This window comes from Schistocerca nitens, chromosome 3 (genome assembly GCF_023898315.1).
Source record: "Schistocerca nitens isolate TAMUIC-IGC-003100 chromosome 3, iqSchNite1.1, whole genome shotgun sequence".
Taxonomy (NCBI): Eukaryota; Metazoa; Arthropoda; class Insecta; order Orthoptera; family Acrididae; genus Schistocerca; species Schistocerca nitens.
The window spans coordinates 589,156,161-589,177,379 of NC_064616.1; the positions used below are offsets into that span (position 1 = coordinate 589,156,161).

Sequence of the window (21,219 nt, forward strand, 5' to 3'; positions counted from 1 at the left end):
GTAGTCCTTTATGTAGCTTGCAGTATAGGAAGCATGGCCAATGTGTCAGGTGTCTTGTCTAAGGTATAGAGGAGATTTTTGGTAGTTGTTACAAATATCACTGGAATAACAAACTACACATTGTGGTTTATGTCAGCACAAATGATAACTGCTTCCAGCTTTCAGAGACAATTCTAGGTTCTTCTAGATGGTTGGCTGAGGTGGTAATGCTAACTAGCCTTGCCTAAAAGATGGAAGCATAACATGTGACTTTCAGCATAATTCCAATAGCTGATTAGATCCTCTGATTTGGAGCCAGGAAGAGTGTCCACCAGAAGCTGAAAAAGCACTGTGATGATTTCATAAACACATATATTAACATTTTCTGTCAGATGGAGATTTTTAAGGATGTTCCTTAACAGGTCAGGAGCAGAGTATATACAACATGCCTATGCAAGTATTCCACTGACCCAGTGATTAATTTCGTGCACTATTTGGAAAGAAGATCAGATCAGCCACCATAAGACAGAGAAGAACATTCATAATTGTAGGTCACAAGGAGAAAATGTTGAATACAGGTTTATCCATGATAAGATCATAGAATATGTCACTTACATAAGGTGACCATTTCTGCATAGTGTTAACTGAAACAAAAACTAAATAGCAGAAACATGATAAATTGTTGTTTCAATATGCCTCACAAGGTTAGGAGAAGTTGATCATAAATGCGCAGGTTATTACAGATTCCAAATTCAAAATAGTTCATGTGAAAGTAAGTGTCAGTAGGATCAAATGTGCTAATTGGATGCTTTTGAGGACCACATGCTACATGTAGTTCTAGAATGCCTCAAGGAAAACTTAGAAAATGTTGTATATAAATTTTCTGAGCTATAAAATGGAAGATCTTCACGTGATTAGAACAAGTGACTCATATTATACTAAAATGTTTATTAAAAACTATATTGAAGAATTAGAGAATGAATGCACTAGAGAAAGATCAGAATTCATAGAGCTGAACTTTTCAATCCTTTTAACATAAAGGAAGGAATCAGAGCCAATAAGTGTTAGAACATTGGTGATTTTACATACTAAAAGCTATGTCAAGTGAGGTGCGTAGATAATTCAGCTTAGTCAGTACAACAGGGATCATATTATTATATTACCTGAGCAGGCAACATAAAACATTCATCTCAGTGGCTGGAAATTTGGAGTATCAATAAATAAAATTCAAGAATACTGCACACTCTCCTTCATGTGAGTATGTTCAAAGCAAAGTGGTGGGAAACTGAACAGATCCTCTGTGGTTGAATATCCATGTTAGAAAGTTACTATGAAAGCAAAGAAAGCTTTATTGCAGATTTAAATGAAGGAAAAGGCTTGGTAAGCAAAGGATGTGAATGAAAATAAAATGAGTGCAAGGAAAAGAAAGAAGGAAGACTGGAATTTAATATCTTGTCAATAAGTAGTTCATTATAACTGAAGCACAAAGCTGGATTGGAGAAGGAAATTGGCCCTGTTCTTTACAGTGGAATCCTCCTGGTAATTGCCTCAAATGGTTTGAGGAAACTGCTAGAATACCTAAATCTGGATTTCTAAACAGATTTTTGAAACTGTCCACACAAACGTGATATGAAAGTAACAGTATCTACGACCTAATAAAAAATTCTGTGTGTCTCAGTATTTAAGTCAATAAATGAATCCAGTCACTCAGTAATCATACTTAAACTGACATGAAGGATGATACAGAAAAGGGTAAAATACTACATAAAAATAAAAAAATAAAAAAACTAAATAAAAATACTAAATTCCATCTTCCAAAACAGTTTCACTAAGCAACACTGTAGTGTGGTTTTCTCCTTTGAATCACTGCATGAATTTAAAAGTGACAGTTACTGAGACAAGTGTCATGGGGTACAACATTGTTTAACACCACTCAACTGAGGAAAAGCAAGCAGTATTAATGGTATACCTGCATGGTGGGAAATATGTGTACAGTATTTGGAGTATCTTACTTACCTTCAAGCAGCTTTTTATTGTAGGTTGCTACACTAATGAGCAATTCCAAACTATTGAGTAAAAGGGCACAGGTCATTCACATTTTCTAATAGACATGGATAATGGCATCCAGGTTGCTACCATATTCCTCAACCTCTTAAAGGCATTTGATACAGTAACACACTCCCATCTAGTGAATGAAATAAGACCTTAAGGAATAACAAACCACACTTAATAATTAGAAATAGTCACAACTGTTAAAAATCTTGGAGTCTTATCTGGAGTAGTTTAAAGTGGAATAAGCACATAAAATTACTTGTAAGAAAGGCAAATAATAGACTAACATTCATTTTAGGAATCTTAAGAAAAAGGCTTCACCCACAAAAAAGTAGCTTACAGAACCTTTGTTTAATCAGTTTTTGAATATTGCTCCTTTGCCTGGCATCTTTACCTTTAGTAGGAAGGATTCATAGAAAAGACGAAAATGATCAAATGAAAAAGTATATTTATTTAACAAGCATAAGAGCATCATAAAACAGCTCATCAATTCCTGTGGATGACACTATAAGAGATACGTGTGAACTGCTAAGAGGTTTGCTCTTTAAAATTCTGTGTGTGTATATTTCAGTTAAGGTCAAACAACAGATTACTTTCTTTTGTCATGCAGGATGAACATCCATGATAGAGAAAATATTTAAAAAGGGAAACAAAACAATGCACATATGTTATCTGTATTGTGTGTACTATACATTTACAAATAAATATGTTAAAAGTTGAATTTTTCTCATAGTTAAAATGTAATGGTGTCCTCATGCTTACTGCCATTATACGTGCTGATAGATCCTACTTAAAAATGACAATCGAAGCATGATGGATTGGATGTATCAACATATATAACTCCTCATGCTAATAAGGATGAGGACAATATTACATCATTGTTGTAAAGATAATTCAATCTTGCCATATTTCAGTGTAAATTTATGCCACACACGAGCAAGGTAACATGCACTATAGCTTTTTATAAGTTTACTTTTTGCAATTAGAGCAGAGATGAGGACGATATACATATGAAGTGTTATAATAGAATATATGATTTCATATTTGTATAGGTGAAGAGAAAGGTATACATTCAGAACTGGCATAGTTTGTGCCTAGGCACTACTTAGTTTTTTTCTGGATTATTTGCAATAAGTTTCATAATGCATTGCAAATTTGTAGACTTTTCTGTTTTTATATGTTTATAACTAACATTTCTCTTATAAATTTCAGATGGTCATATTCACTCTTTGGTTGGAACAGATGATGGAAATTTTCTTGGGTTTTTAAATCGTGTCATTAATTTGGAAGAAGCAGATCATGAGACAATGCATCTTCTAATTTTTCTTATGATGCAGTTTCTATCCAGAGCAGACCAGGTATACTGAAATATGCTACATTATATTCTGTTGTAAAATTATATACCAAAAGAGTGATATTTGTCATTTGTCTTTGAATTAATTATCCAATATCTAATATACAGGGGTACTATACACTGAAGTGATAGATGTCATGGGATAGTGATATGCACATATACAGATGGTGTAGTATTGCACACAATGTATAATAGGGCAGTGCATTGGCGGAGTTGTCATTTGTACTCAGATGGTTCATGTAAAAAGACCTTCAAAGTGATTATGGGAATTAACAGATTTTGAACACTGGATCCCTTTGACATTCCATTTTGGAAATTGTTAGGGAATTCAATATTCCAAGATTCACAGTGTCAAGAGCATGCTGAGAATACCAAATTTCAGACATTACCTCTCACAATGGACGACACAGTGGCCAATAGCCTTCACTTAAGATCTGAGAGCAGGGCATTTGCATAGAGTTGTCAGTCTTGACAGACAAGCAACACTCCATGAAACAATTGTAGAAATCAGTGTGGGACATATGATTAATGTATCCAAAAGGATAGTGTGGTGAAATTTGGAAATGGAAATGGCTCTTAGCACTATGGGACTTACCATCTGAGATCATCAGTCCCCTAGAACTTAGAACTACTTAAACCTAACTAACCTAAGGACATCACACACATCCATGCCCGAGGCAGGATTCGAACCTGCGAGCGTAGCGATCACGCAGTTCCAGACTGAAGCGCCTAGAACCGCTCGGCCACTGCGGCCAGCAGTGAAATTTGGTGTTAATGGGCTATGGTAGCAGACAACCAATGCAAGTGCCTTTGCTAACAGCACGGTATTGCGTGCAGTGCCTCTCCTGAGCTCATTGCCATATTGGTTGAACCCTAACTGTGGCCTGGTCAGATGAGTCCCACTTTCAGTTGGTAAGAGCTGATATCAGGGTTTGAGTGTGGTACAGAGCCCATGAAACCATGGGTCCAAGTTGTCAACAAGGAACGTTGCAAGCTGCTGTGTTTACATGAAATGGACTGGGTGCTCTGGTCCAGCTGAACTGATCATTGCGTGGAAATGGTTATGTTTGGCTACTTGGAGACCACTTGCAGCCATTATGGAGTTCATGTAATCAAACAAGGCCAAAATTGTTCATGACTTGCTTTGAAGAAAATTCTGGTCTGCATTGTGCCCACCAGTTGTAATTATATGTGCAGTGCCTTGCCAAAATGGTTACAAAGAAAGACAAGAGATTTTGTGTGTTGAAATATGTGAGGTGTATATCTGTTACAAAGATGGAGTGTGCATTTGGAAGAAATTATGGAAAATACCATAGTAAACTGTGTGGAAGATTTTGTGATGGTGTTTACATTTCAAATTGTACCATCTGCAGCTTGTGCAACAATTAAAACTGTATGATTAAGGCCAATGGCTTCAGTTTTGCATTACAATGCAGGAAGTGCTTGAGGATGAACTTTTCTCCTCCAAGCTGATATCAAATGATGAAGAAACCTTCTATTTATCTTGAAAGGTTAATTGCCACAATGTCAGAGTGTGAGGCACTGAACAATCTCATGAAATTTTGATGCATGAACAAGATTTGCTGTAGGTTAATGTGCAGTGTCACAGATGAAGGTGTTTGGTCCATTTTTCTTCTGTGAGAAATTTCTGATGGGTAGCTCTTACCTTGATATGTTGCAGTTGTGGTTGTTTCCACAACTGACTGCTGATTCTGAAACTCTGATTCTGGAAACCTCTTCATTGGAGCAACAATGTTTGTCGCCACCTACATGGTAAACTTCTGTGTTACTGTACTGGCTGTAGTGGTGAAGATTATGTGACTGTGTTCCTTGGCCTCCTGGGTATAAGAAGTGTTTTACAGCTATGGAGTGGAACAAGTGCATTAAGAAACTTCCTGGCAGATTAAAACTGTGTGCCAGACTGAGACTCGAACTTGGGATCTTTGCTGTGAACCAGGAGAGCTTCTGTTAAGTTTGGAAGGTAGGAGACAATGTACTGGCAGAAGTAAAGCTGTGAGGACAGAGTGTGAGTTGTGCTTGGGTAGCTCAGATGGTAGAGCACTTGCCCGCGAAAGGCAAAGGTCCCAAGTTCAAGTCTCAGTCCAGCACACAGTTTTAATCTGCCAGGAAGTTTCATATCAGTGCACACTCTGCTGCAGAGTGAAAATCTCATTCTGGAAACATCCCCCAGGCTGTGGCTAAGCCATGTCTCTGGTATATCCTTTCTTTCAGGAGTGCTAGTTCTGCTTGGTTCGCAGAAGAGCTTCTGTTTGGTTTGGAAGGTAGGAGACAAGGTACTGGCAGAAGTAAAGCTGTGAGGATGGGGTGTGAGTCATGCTTGGGTAGCTCACATGGTAGAGCACTAGCCCGTGAAAGGCAAAGGTCAGGAGTTCGAGTCTCAGTCCAGCACACAGTTTTAATCTGCCAGGAAGTTTCATATCAGCACACACTCTGCTGCAGAGTGAAAATCTCATTCTGGAAGTACATTAAGAGTTACCTTGTTGGAGATACTATTACATTCTGTATGCAAAAACATTTATTCATTGCAATAATAAAATTATATATGTATTCCTTATGTTGTCTTCATGAAATTCATTTATAAGAAAGTAATAGGTCTCATTAAAAATATAAAAATTCCAAACTCCATTATTAAAGAAAAATTGTGACTGTAATCAAAGAGTTTGTATTCTTCTAAAATCATTGAAAATGAAAACTGAGAATAATATTTATAGTGCATTAATTGCTCAAATCTGTCAACACTCTTATCACATATATAAAGCATCTCTGAATCGATTATAGAATATTACCTGACTTTCTGTCCATTAGATTCACCTTGGGTGAAAGTTGTAGCCAGTTAGAATCTGTACCAGCATCACTCCTGTTGACATTGTTCGAATTTTACATAAAACTGAAGTGAAAAGTATGGCCAAAACACAGAATCCATATTGGCAAATGTCTGATCTACAGGGCTACTATAAATTATTCATTCATTTCCAGAGTTCTATATTTTCTAAAGTGTTTCATGTACAAATATCATTTATGGAGGGAAAGTTTCCAAATCACTTGAAGACAGCAGAAATAAAACCAAGGGTAATGAATATGAAACAGGAAATACCACTCCTGTCAGTCATACAAAAACATTTGAGATTATACTCAAAGCCTCATAGCACTTCTGATGATATATAGCATAATCAATAAAAGCTAATTTGATTTGAAAATGATAAATGTGCCAGAGAAGCAAAAACAGAAAATTACAGACCCCTAGCACTTCTCTCACTTATTTTTAAAAAAGTTTGAGCTTATGCACAAAGCCTCATACTAGTGCAGAAGGTATATGGTGTAATCAAAAAAGTTAATTTGATTTCAAGAATAGTAAGCGTGCCATAGTACTAATCATAGATGTCATTGAGATTTCCATAAACAGTTTAGACTAAGGAAGTGAGTAGCAATATTTATGGGTCTCACAGATGTGTCTGACAGTATGGATCACTAAACATTAGTACAAATGTTAGCCATGTAAGGTATGAGGGAAGCAGAAGAGTAAATTTGATCATATCTCAAAAACAGGGGCTAATACACAGAAATTATAAAATCACCAGCAAAGAGGATAAAATCTAAAGCAAAGACACTATGCTTCTCAGCTCACAGCGACCCATACTTGGCCTAACATTTAATATATTAAACACAGATCACATCTCAAACATTTTTAAATATGACAATATTGTTACTTACAGAGATGAAACAACTCCACTTTGTTTCTCTGCCCACAAGGATCAGTACCTGGCCCAATACACAAATCACATGTCAAGTGCTGTTAATTATGGGAATGTTGTTACTTACACAGATGATACAACTCTATTGTTCAAGGATAATAATACTGAAAGTTTGGAAGTAAATACTTCAGTCCAAATATTTACAGAAATAAATTTACATAATAACACTAATAATACTCTTTATTTAAATGTAAGTTAAAAAAGATCAGAATGAAAATACTAGTATTTATGTTTTATGAATAGAGCAGACTAGATTACATTCTTGAGTATAGACCTGTGCAACTGGGTTCATCTGAATTCTGTGCTTGAAATTAAACTGCAAGAGGACAGTTGGCTACCACCAGCATTGGCTGGTGTGCATTTTTACATTTTACACTGATGACCACACAGAAAAAAACCATATATACTAAATTCCTTAGGATAATAACTGATGAAAGTGTAAACAGGGACAGGCGCACTGAAAATCTAAGTGGAAAAAGCAGCACAAACTTATATGTTGTGCACAAACTCACCCATGTAAAACACATATATTATCAAAATGACATACATTCCACTAATTCACTCTTCATGAAACTATGGTAGATTATGTGCAATATATTTATTTGAATTCTTACACTGGACAAAATTTAATATGTTCCTGCTATTCAAGATACTGAGAAAGAGTAGGGCTTGAGTTAATGATCATGCAGTCCACTTGAAAGAAGATACAAACTGGTTATCCCACCAATTACAGATACTATCTGGATCCTACACTGAATTACTCTATTGGCACTTTGAGCAACAGAAAAATCAATGGACTATGGACTGCGTTAACACTTTTAAAACTGGCCTCAGTCACTGTGGTGTGGGCAACTGGTCTGCTGTTTGTAACACATTTTCTGAAGATCATTGATTTGTAATTCTAAATGCCATGAATTCATGTGATGTGTCATCTGTGTTGATGAAATGTAGATTACCTATCTGTAAAAAGTGTAATAAGAGATATTAACATTAGCAGATATACAGACTGTTTTAGTGACTAATGGTTTTACTCCAAAAAGAAAAACCCTTACACACCGTTTTTAAATATAATTTGCCTGAGTGTGGTATTTTTCGAAACACTGATACATACATTACAACTTGGACACCACCAAGATATTTCTTTTCATCCTGTTTCTCCCTTTGATCTCTTACTGGCAAATGAAAGTAACCCTTCAGATCAAAGTAGTATGGACTGACACAGTGCATCAACATACAATATTCTGTTTTTAGAACAGATAGGTCGTATTTTGAACGTTACATGGTAGCACAATGCAGAGAACCATTCTTGTGCAGACACATGATTACTGATAGAGCAATGGCAGTAATTAATTTTTACACATTACACAAGCCAGATTTGGGCACTATACATCTAATCAACTGCCACTGAACAAGTACTTCTTGTGTTCCATCTCGAATATGTTCTAAGTATTAACACCTCAATCTACATTTCATTTGTAATAATGTTTTGCTGAGTTATCATTGAGCTTTTGTGTTGCGTATAAACTTTGTTGGTCACTGGATTGTCTTAAGACAATGAACTGTTGCTTTTGGACACAGTTACAAATTGGGCACATTTGGGAAAATTTGCCAGAAACAAGCTATCTGGTTTCTAGCCTACTTCTCAAAATTCCACAACTACATTCCAGGATACAGCAAAAATAAAATTTTGGTTTTTCCCCCTCCCCCCTCCCCTTCCCCCAAATCATGTCCCCATCCCTCCATTTCTTGCCATATGAGGGTACATACTCGTAATTCACCCAGTAACACTGACAAATGTGGTCATTCGGATGGTCCATGTGTTATGGTGTGTGGAAGTATATTGCATGGCTGTACTCCAGATCTTTGAAAATTGTACACTAACTGGTCATTGTTATTGCAATACTGTACTCTTTCCCCATGTGCATCATTTCAGGGGTGTATTTGGCCCCCACTCTATTTTTATGGATGACAGTGCATGACAGTGTAGAACTGTGCAGTTGGAAGAGCTCTTGAAATGATAGGATATTCAGTGAATGGACTTTCCTGCCCATTTCCCTGCCTTAAATCCCATTGAGCACATGTGGAATGCATTGGGTACATGTATTTCACCACATCCAAATGCACTCATGACTTTCTAGCAGTTGTCAACTGTGCTGATGGAGGAATGGAATGCCTTACCACATGAACTTCTCAACAACATTGTGCCCATCATGAGAACATACTGCAGTGCACACATTGCCATCTGTGGTGATCACACAGCCTATTAAGAACCATGTCCCACATGTTCTAATGTCCAGGATGAAGTAAACAGCACCGGGTCCCATGTGGGAGAAATTACACCCAGACAGACAACAGAAAATAGGTTTATTAATAACAATAAAAATGCACTCTACTCTGTCCTCAATCATTAATTAATATGAACTCAAAATAGTTTAGCAGTCAAAGTAACTGTCTTCTTTTAACACTTCTGGTAGGATAAGGGAAGGCAAGACAGTTAGGCTGTACATCTAGAATGTCTGATTCACTGACTGTGTGATGAAATCTATGTCTTAAGGACCACAAGATGAGGTGACAGTCTCTGAGCACAATCACAGTAACAAACCACCATGCCCAATTCCAGGAGGCATAGTGTCAAGGGGCCAAGTCTCAGTGCAGGAAGGACAAATATGGCTCATGGCTCCATGTAGGTCTGGAAGTGGCATTCTCCAGTTGGCTAGCTGGATTCAGCTGCTGAATATGGACTTCATAATTGGTGAAAGAAGATGTGGTAAACAGTTTCAGTTTATGTTTATTCTAGCAGCTCCAGATTCCAGTTTCTGATTATCCATCTCCATTGCTAGAGAAAATACAGGAACCAATTAAAATACAGTTATGGTACATAGTTACAGATAAAGTTAACACATTTCAGCCATTAATTAGGATGGTTCCTCTTAGACTATACACTTCTGGAGCTGAAATTCCACTGAGGCTGTTCTTTACAGTTATCTCACAGCTGACTTCAGTATATGCAATACATGTATATGGTGCCCTCTGTTCATGCACCATCCCACAATCACACATTTTATATATGGAGCTGGTTATTTATGTCATCACAAGAATAGCCATTTGAAGGAAATACATTTTCTATCTGTATACAATAGAAGTAGCTACAGTCCTGAGTGATCTTAAAACAGTAAAAAGTTTTACAATCAAGTAATTAATAAAGTGAGCTACTTTGTGTAGATGGCTACTGATATGTACATAATTGCTATTCATATTCCATCATGAAGTTCATCATGTATCACAGAGAGTCTGGGCTTAATCTTGAGGAACAATGTTGAAAAGAGAAATTTTTATCAGGGGTTGGCATATACAAAACTGAATGTCCAAACAGTGATGCGTGTTACATGGGACAGGCTGGCAGATGGTTATAGGTGAAATTTGGGAAATATGTTTCTATGATTTCAAGTGGCCATGGTGAGCCCATGGTGTCCTTAGACATGAGGATGTTGCATCCATGTGATAAGGGTAGGTGTATGGATTTGTTAGAGGATGTCAAGAATTTTTGCTGTCAAGTGTCTCATGGTGGGGCACTGCTCAGTTAGCAGATGACCATGAGAGCTTCTTGGCTTTGGGAGACATTTGAAGACCTGTGGTGGTTGATCAAGAGATGTGGGACATTGACATGAACAATGTAGTTATAGTTATCCACATCCAACACTGTTTGTGAGTAGGCATGTTCTGCGGGCTTCTATAATTGAATTTACATGCATTTGTATGGTTTATCTAATAGTTTACTATTTTTAACATCAATTAATACCATAACAACAAGCATCCTTCTGTTATTTTGGATGTGAAAACACCTTATTCCACATAAGCTCCTTAATTGCTCAGCAACTAGTGTCACTATGCTTGGTAATCAGCTTTAATTTTTCTTTGTTATTAATTAAACTGGAAATATTGTACTTTAAATCAAGACCTATTTGCATCCAGTGTTCGTTTTAGTACTGATAGGAGTGAATAATTATGGAAATTACAACATCTAAGTGGGTGATTAGTTCACATAAACACCTCTAGTTGTACATAATGGTGTATCTAAAACTGTGGTTTTAATATAATCCTCTTTCAACTGCTGTTGTTAAATTGTATAGAAACCAATGGATGGGTAATGTTTGTAGATACATTTATACATGACATACTTCTTTGATATAATTACACACATATCAGTAGTCACCTACATGAAGTGATTCACATTACACATTCACCCAATTTGACTGCAAGGAATTTTTTTCTGTTTTAACATCACTCACAATTCACATCCTTCCTCACCACCAACTGACTAGATTGGGTAGGATATTCCCTGATACTAGTCTTCTTGTTCCTGCTCTCCTTCTTGCACCCCTACATGTTTGTGTATGTAGTTTGGTTGTGTATTTGAGACTTTCATCTGTGTGTTACGTGTGCCATTGAAACTTTCTTCCATGTGTTATTTGCATACTCAAGACTTCCTTCTTTGTGCCATCTGCACATTTGCATCATCAAGATTTCTGGATTTCTGCTCTCTCTCTCTCTCTCTCTCTCTTTGTGTGTGTGTGTGTGTGTGTGTGTGTGTGTGAGTGTGTGTGTGTGTTTGACATCACACATCACCTTATATTGTGGATCACCGTGACTGCCACTGCCTCCATCTTGCTGCCGCTGCCATTACTTACATCACCAATACATCACCCATCAACCACCCTCTCACCACTGACACCACTTCCGCCACCACCAATGCCACCTCTTCCATCTCTTTTTCAGCACCATTGCATCATCCTGGACATTGCTCCTGCCATCCCTGTCATATTGAAGACAATCGCACTGTCTACAATTCCACCATAGCTCATCGCTGTCATCCCAATACTGATTCTGCACTGCTCACTCCAATCAACACCACTCATCACTGTTCGCCATCATGGATCATCTCACAATGTCAATCATCTATACGCGTCCATCCCCTGCTCCTTCTGTCACCACATGGAGTGTGTCATCTAACCCACCTCTGTACATCTATCCTTTCATCCTCTCCAACCCAGCTCAAAAATTCCTCAAACCCAATTCACACACCCTAAAAATCAAAAATTACATGCCAAGCCTCCATATCCAACATATCATCCCAAGAAAAGACTCTATATTACTGAAGTCCCTGAATCCCAGGTTTCACACTGACCTCCTGTCCAAAATTCCTTGCATTACCTTAGGTCCCAAAGCCTGCTTAACAACTCTCACCATACCACCCCATGCTACACAACCCCAAACTTACTGTGATCCTCCCACCTTCACTGCAGTGATCACTAAAGTTGACATTGAGATCACAGGTGAAGAGGTGGAATGTGAACTGAACAACAACCTGAATTTACAAGTTCAAAAATCCCTTTGGATCAACAATGACCTTTCTCCAACTAGCCTCATTTGTGTTTCACTGACTCTGTCAACACCATCAATCTTCTCCTTGAAGCAGGAGCCCTGATATACCACCTTTGCCATATGATTGAACCTTTCAAATCCAATCCTCACTCCTAAAACTGTCAAAAGTGTCTTCACTACAATGATCACCTAACTGCAGATTGTAAAATACCATCCACCTGTCCACACTGCAAAGCCTCCTATTTTGTTAAACAGTGGCCTAATCTTGTTTCCCCTCCTATCTGCAACATTGCAATGATTCCCACCCCACCTAGTATGCAAAATGCAAAGCCAAGCCTCATCAACCAAACTTGAATTCACAGTCCTGATCCATTCCACTCACACATTCAGCTCAACAATTTCCTCCACCCAACCCCCCTGCTTAAGACATCATCAAGTTCATGACAGTCATCCTCTAAAACATTCATCAATTCCAACATCAACACACCCTCCAACAAATCTCTCTTGCTATCCACTCCAAGAACTATCTCAACACCCAAGCCACCAACTCCCACAGTCAGGGCCACCTCGTCTTCACCCAACTTGACACCCTAGTTTAAACCCCTCTAGTCATCACCCTCAAACACCACTCTTATCCTTTATAATGACACGACAGCATCTTATCCTTTATAATGACACAGCAGCACTACAACATCCTGTACCCCAACATCTGCTTCCTACCCCACCAACAAGCATTTTTTAATTCTTATTCTCCTCCAACACAATGTCCACACCTTAATCCTTAATGAAACATTGCTCCAGTCCTATCACACGATCCAAACCTCTCCCTTTATCCTCCACCAAACAGACTATCCCCTTCCCTGGCCAGAGGTGGGGTTGCAGTTGCCCACCACAAGAACATCTCTGTTTGGCCACAACCCTAATACAATACTCCCACTGAACACCTTATCATTACCCAATTCTTCAAAAACCTAATCATTTCCTGTGCCACTATCTACATCTGACCTAATCACCCCACCTCTCTGACTTTCTCATCCACATCAACCATACCTTTTCCACCTTGATTATTCCTGTTGGCCCCAAAAGCTGTAGTAGATCCCCTACAGAACTCCAATGGTGGTGTCAGTTTACAGACTCCCTGCAGATTGACATGGTTCTCATCCCACAACACAGCCATCCTGAAAGCAACACCACTGCAACTGTCATCCTAGCATCTCCCAATCTCCTCTCATACCTCACTGCAGAAATCCTTGTTCCAGTTGGAAGTGGCCATCTACCTGCTCTCCTCACTGTCTCCTACACACTACCTCATCCCCATGTAACCCATCCCAACGTGTATCAAATTCTCCAAGATATCTCTCATGGCAATTGGAATGCCTACCAGAAAGTCTGGAAACCCAGATTGAAAGCCATCCCCTGGCCTTCCAGTAACCTGAGAATATCCCTCATGCCATGTTCTTCCTGAATCAGACCTTATCAGATGCTATATCTACCCACATTCCTGCCAACACCATATATCCTCATTGCCCCACCCCCAACTCACAAGCCCGGCTCCTTCTCCAAGAATCCCGTCCCTTGTACTCCTTCTAGTTGCAGACCTGTGACTGGGATATGCCACTAGTGAATACAGAGAGACATCAGGAATTTATTAAATGTGAAAAAATCTTGAGACTGGCATGAACATGAACCAGACTCTATGCTATAGTTCCCATTAACTCTTCCAAGTTTTGGAAAGCATTCAGTCAACTCACTGGCAGTAACCCCATCCCTCACTACCTGCTTCTCCACAATAACCATCCCTTACCTGACAATCAGAGCAAAGCTGACCACTTTGCATCCTATCTGTCTGACATTTTCTCCATTCCCGATGACCCCCATTTTGATAACTCTCTGTTCCCTACCAACCATGAACACACAAACACCACTATCCCACCCATAGCTCCCAGCTTCCAGTATTTGGACCATACATCACAAATAGAATTAAATACACCAGTCACAGCACATGACATAAAACAAGAATTCCACAAAAAGAAACACAACACTCCACCCAGTTATGGCTGCATTACCTATTAACACCTCAAAGAATGTCCCTCCTCCTTTCTTGTCATCCTTGCCACCCTATACATCACTATCCTCTCCACAGTTTACTGTACTCAACTATGGGAAACCTCCAAAATTCTAGTTTTCACCAAACAACACAAACCTTCTACTGATACCTCCTCTTGCTGCCCCATGTACCTCATTTCAGTGTTTAGCAAGGACTTTGAATCCATACACTTCCACCACACCCATCAACACGTGAAGCAACACCACCTCCACAGCAATGGCTTCCATCCAAATTTCTCCTCTGATGACCAGCCCCTTCACCTCACCCCTCTCCTATCCCACCAAATCAGCGCCCATAAATCAGCTGTTTTTGTCTCTCTTGACCTAGAGAAAGCCTGCAACCATCTCTGCCATTCCTGACTCCTCTTCCAGCTCCAGACATCTGAACTTCCAGTTAACTATGTCTGCCTTTTGCATCACTCCTCTCTAATCACCCATCCTTTGTTGGTATTAACAGTACCATTTCTTGTACCTTCCAACACAGTGTAGGAGTACCCTAAGGCTCTGTCTTCTCTCCTCTCCTTTATCTCCTCTACTCTGGTGATATGCCCAAATCACATCCACTAGCCCACGTCCTGCTGATGACACCACTTTCCTCACCCTCTACCCTACACTCTAAATATCCCAATGATCCATCCAAATCCACCTCAGTCAGTCTACCTCTTGGTGTCACCAATGGCTCCTCAAGATTATCCACTCCAAAACCCAGGAAATACTTATAAGATGAATGGCTCACACCTTCTGTCTCCATGACTTTTACCTTGCCATTTACAAACAGCCTATCCAATTAATTAAAACACTAAAATATCTTGGACTAACACTTGACTGGTAACTAACATAGAAAGCTCACCTACTAACCCTCCAACAGAAAGCCAAAAATACGCCAAAATTACTGACAGCCCAAACATGAAGATTACACCCCTCCAGTATTCTCCACACCTACAAAACCCTGATCCAACCCATCCTCTGCTATGCATATGTTGCATGGATATCTGTCCCATCAATGTTCTGTAACTCCCTCCAAATTCTGGAATGCTACGCACTCCGTCTAACTTTCTACATCTATTTACATTCCTCCCCATGGATTCTCTACCATCTCATCAAATTCCCATCACTTTTTACCCACACTGAACACTTCAGCATTTCTGATAGATTCCAGTAACGCCATCATTTCCCCTGTGATCACCAAACCAAATACGCAGCTGCAATTTTATAAATACTTCACATTGTCCCTATATCTACACACACTGCATATCCTATCCCAATGCAAATTCCACCAATTCCCACTCCCAGACAATGTTTTCTGCCCCAATATTTATCCCCCCCTACCAGCTTTAACTCTTCCTTACCTATCCCACTCCACACCAGGACTCCTCTCTCTTTGTTGTTCTCCATGCATCGCCATCCCTTTCCTCTTGCTACCACTACCCTAACCACACACGAAAGTCCTCCTCACCCTCTGCCTTTCCCACCTTCCACCTCAACCCCTACCTTCATCTCCACAGATATTCCTACGTAACCTACTCCTATCTTTTCTACCCACATCCATCAACCCTATGGAACATAATCCTTCCTGCAGAAATACCTCTCACCCAATGCAGGTCTTTCAGAATTAAGTGAAAGTGCAGTGCTTCAGCAGTTTTTTCCTCAAAATATTTCAACATTCTGTGATGTATTTTCAAAATGTATATATTTTCATTTTTCAGCTGTTCATCTTTCATTTCTTTCATTTTTAATTTGAAATGGTAAAACAATCACGCTGTTTTCTTTCTCATTCTTAATTATGCATTTTTAAATGCCCTTGGCTGAAGAGCAGAATATGTGTACTTCTAACAGCACATACCCTGCCCGTATGGGGTAAGGGGAATGAAACAAAAACAAAGGAAAAAATGCAGTCACAATTGTAATTGCTTCTATTGCGCATGGATAAAAAATGTGTTTCCCAAAAATGGCTATTCTTGTGCTAAGGTAAATAAGCAATTAGATATACAAAATGCATTACTGAAAGATGACACATGTATACAGGGCATCAAGTCATGTATGACATACACTGAGACCATCTGTGAGATAAGTGTAAACAGTGGCCTCAGTGAAGTTTGAACTCTCGATATGTATAGTCCAAGAGGAACTATGCCAAATAATGGCTGAAATGTGTTAACTTTGTCTACTGGTATGTATCATCAAGTTATATGTGAAATTTATACAATTGTACTTTGATATTAACATGTGTATGATTGTATTCTAATTGGTTCCTGTATTTTGTGTAACAATGATGATGGGTACTCAGAAACTGAAATCTGGATCCGCTAGAATAAACATAAACTGAAACTGTTAACTGCATCTTCTTTCACCAATTGGATAACTTAAGCCATAATGCAGTCCATATCCAGCAGTTGAAGCCAGCTCGCCAGCTGGAGAATGCCACTTCCAGACCTACATGGAGCCACGAGCCATATTTGTCCTTCCTGCACTGAGACTTGGCCCCTTGACACTATGCCTCCTGGAATTGGGCATGGTGGTTTGTTACTGTGATTGTGCTCAGAGACTGTCACCTCATCTTGTGGTCCTTAAGACATAGATTTCATCACACAGTCAGTGATCAGACATTCTAGATGTACAGCCTAACTGTCTTGCCTTCCCTTATCCTACCAGAAGTGTTAAAATAAGACAGTTACTTTGACTGCTAAAGGATGTTGTGTTCATGTTAATTATTGATACAGGACAGAGTAGAGTGAATTTATATTATTATTAATAAACCTATTTTCTGTTGTCTGTTTGGGTGTAATTTCTACCACATGGGACCCAGTGCAGTCTACTTCATCCTGGGCATTACAGCATGTGGGACACAGGGGTTGCAATGTGTGCACTGCAACATCCTCTCATGCTGGGCACAATGTTGGTAAGAAGTTCATGTGACAGGGCATTCCATTCCTCCACCAGCACGGTTGACAACTGCGGATAGTCGTCGGTGCATGTGGATGTAATGAAATACATCTATTCAATGCATCCCACATTTGCTTGATGAGATAAAAGTTGCAACTGACACCTATACGTTTATTCACCATCTGAAACAAGTATGACCTCTGAGCACTTACAGGTTCCAGATGGAGTCATATTAAAAAAAGACTTAAGTACTATGTGGCACATGAACACAACATGGACTGCTTGTGGTCATGAGATGTGGCAGAGGCAGTTAGGTCCATTCTAGTTGCACCTCCTGGTGCCACCTGCCTGCTGCCATCTGCTGGCAAGGCAAGCACCCTGAGTCACAGTGGCACTGTCCTGAATTATCCACAACAACACACTTGGTATTGTTATTTTCCTATGGAAGCTGATTTTTTTGGCCAACCTAGCAATTCTACCATGTGTCTGCTCAATGGTGGACAGTTTCCTCCAACATTCAGTGATTGGAACTCTTTCGCTGACTCAACTGACTGCATTTTATGTATTAGCAAATACTATAATTTCATACACCTGAATGCGGGATTTTAAAATATCAAAACTGATCTTGGCTTAAATAAATATTAGCACAGCTGAAGTGGCTCTCTCTAAATTAATTATCATGCCTGTCAGTTCTGGATGTCCTATGTACCAAATCTTGTAAACCCAAGATGATTGTGACTCCCTTCAAGCTACTGACTAAAATATGAGGTGACACTGATGTCACTTGGTACTTAATTTGAGCATCGAATTAGCTCTTCACATCAGTGGTGTCATTTCTGTAGCTAATCAGTTGTTAAGCAAAGTTTGGTAGTGATTATGAACCATGGAGCTATATGTATCCCAGTTCATGATGGTGGATGAAAGAGCCAGTATCTATTTGAAAGCTGATGTGGATAGCATTTGTTACCATTTCTAATGCCAGTAGTCTAGTGGAGGTGGGCAGAACAGCCTGCGCATGGAGGACATCTGGGCTGAGCATATAGTATGCTTCACCCGAGTCAGTGTCCGGCATATGATTGTTTGAAGTTAGCATTGCAGCACTGAAAATGCCAATTCCAGGAATTGAGCTTACCATTCCAAGTAGGACTGTCCATTCTGTTCATAACAACTAAAAAATTTGTACCTGGTCTCTGCCACATGAACTTACAAATCAAAATATTCTAGTGAGCATGTTTTCAAATGTTCCTACATCAAGGGATTCAATTCTACTCCTGGAGTTAACTGCTGCAGGAGGTGATAGACAACAGAAAAGTGCACTGTTGGGTATCACCTGAGATTCCATGGCTGATGGAATGCTGCCCTATAAGGGCAATGTAATTGGCCCATGGTTCTGCATTTATGTCAAACACTGGGAATGCTGATGGTGAGTCCCTGAAGCCCTTCACCATGCAGTCATTGTGAGACATCTGATTGCAAACTTCAGGTGACATGGTTATGGTTACTGTCTTCCCCAACATAGACTCCTGTTCCTGTTGCATGGTCTGTAAAAGGAACTTGGATAGTCATGTCTGTGGTGGTGTGGGTATGCTGAAATGGAAACCTGATGTAAGCATGCTATGTATGTGATAAAAACATGTAAAAACACCATCTACTTGGGGCACAGCACAATATTTCAGCCTAAATTCACAAAAAAATCTCATTGAAAATTGAAGTGCCCCTTGCCACACACAGTGCAGAAGAACACATCCAGCTAGACTACACACAATAGGTTTATTAATAAGAACATAAATGTACATTTATCTGTTCTGAATAACTGCTGTACAAGAACACAAAATAGTTTAGCAGCCAAAGTACTTGTCTCACTTTAACACTTCTGGTAGGATAGGGAAAGGCTATCCAGTTCACCTGGAATGCCTAGTTCACTGTCTGAGTAAGTCTATGTCTTAAGGATCATGAGGTAACATGACACTCTCAGAGCACAATCACAGTAACAGGCTGACATACCCAAGTCCAGGAGGCTGAGTGTCATGAGGCCAAGTCTCAGTATAGCAAGAATAAAGACTGTTTTTGGGCCCACATATTTATTGCATTGGGATTCCTCAGTTGGTGAGCTGGCTTTAACTGCTGGATATGGGCTGTATGATGGCTTGAGTACCAGCTGGTGGATGAATTGGTTGCAGACTATTGGTGGCCACATGATATGGTGGAAGCATAGTGAACCCTAGTAGCTAAACCTTCTTAGGAGTGATGAGCTGCTGCCTGCCAGTGAGGCAAGTACCCTGAGCTATAGTGGTGGCATCTCAATTGTCTTCAATAACACAGGCTCTCATTGTCATGGCCCCTGCACTCTCATATGTAGGCAACCTACAGTGCTCTACTATTATGGCAGTGGGGGATATACCCAAATGTATCACAGGGGAACATTATAAATTGTTGTGACTTTAGTGTAATTATTGACTTTGAATAAAAGTATCATTTCTGTTCTCCTCATTGCATATTTCTTTCAGTTAACTTGTGTACTACACTGTAGCAGTTCTTTTTATATATGGTTCAAGTTTCATCAAGGTATGTTACTAGGCAGTGACACATCATTCAAAAGTTACTTTCATCCTTAGGTTTTTCAAACCATTGTATAAAAAACAATTTTGCACTTCATCACTGCCCACACTAATGACACCCAGTGGTGACTCTTGTATCACAAACAACAATTCTTGCACTAACTCCATTCTGTTTGGAAAACTGATGCCAGGCCTGTCAACATGCAACCGTGCCCCATGAATTTCTTCATGTAGCCCCCATAGTCTGCCTGAATAATTGAGTGACCATCCTCTGATGATGAGTCAGTTTTTGAACTCAGAAGAATGATAAGTTGTTGCAATCATGTTCTATAGATATGACTTTGTTTTAAAGGAATTAATTGTACCCAGTAAGGATACTAATTTTTAAAATAATTCTTTTCCTACTTCTAGTGATTATTCTTATGGACATTTTCTGCAGTTTGAAAATGTGCCCATGTTCTGTGCCTTTGACCCCCAGAAAAGAATCCCATAGCTAAGAATTGAATGTATGTAGGAATAGTACTTCACCACAAGATTTTGTCTCTTATATACAAAACAAATCACTAAGACCATAATATGACACTCAGCATTGTCTGTATTTTCATATTTTGATCCTATGTTAATTGATGTATATGTATTATGAACCTTATTGGACTCAGTACGCTACCTTGAGAAACACCCTTGTTTATACTGGATGTCCCAGGAGGAATGGTCAATATCCAAGAGTACGGCAGGGATGATTATTTGAAGCAGAATGTCTATTAAGCATGGGTTGTAAAATGCATATCCTAAGGGCTGTGAGAACTACTTCATCTTCAATACTGTGAAACAAATCTCTTCTATTGCAGCCACTTTGCTTTCCATATTTTGCACCAAAACAAGAAAAAATGTCCAGTAAACATGGTCTTTAAAGTGCATACCTTGAGACCTATGAGTATTTCTTCGCAGTACTGTGAAACAAATCTCTTCTACTGAACAACTACTCATAACTCTTGAGGTATACATTTTAGAGCCCATGTTTGGTAGACTTTTTTCCTTCAAATGATTGTTCCTATCATATCTCTAAGTACACTCTGTATTTTTCTTTGTCTGACTCATTTAACTAAAAATTCATTAGTAGATCGGTGAACCG

The 21,219-nt window shown here is 39.1% G+C and overlaps 1 protein-coding gene across 1 annotated transcript in view; it reads left to right on the top strand.

Annotated features, from left to right (window-relative positions):
- LOC126248502 (protein unc-79 homolog) overlaps nucleotides 1-21,219 on the top strand; it is an 875,350-nt gene that overhangs the window by 385,998 nt on the left and 468,133 nt on the right. Inside the window, exon 26 of the mRNA XM_049949540.1 lies at nucleotides 3,244-3,389. Coding sequence (XP_049805497.1) covers nucleotides 3,244-3,389 — 146 coding nt within the window. The remainder of the gene's footprint in view (nucleotides 1-3,243; nucleotides 3,390-21,219) is intronic.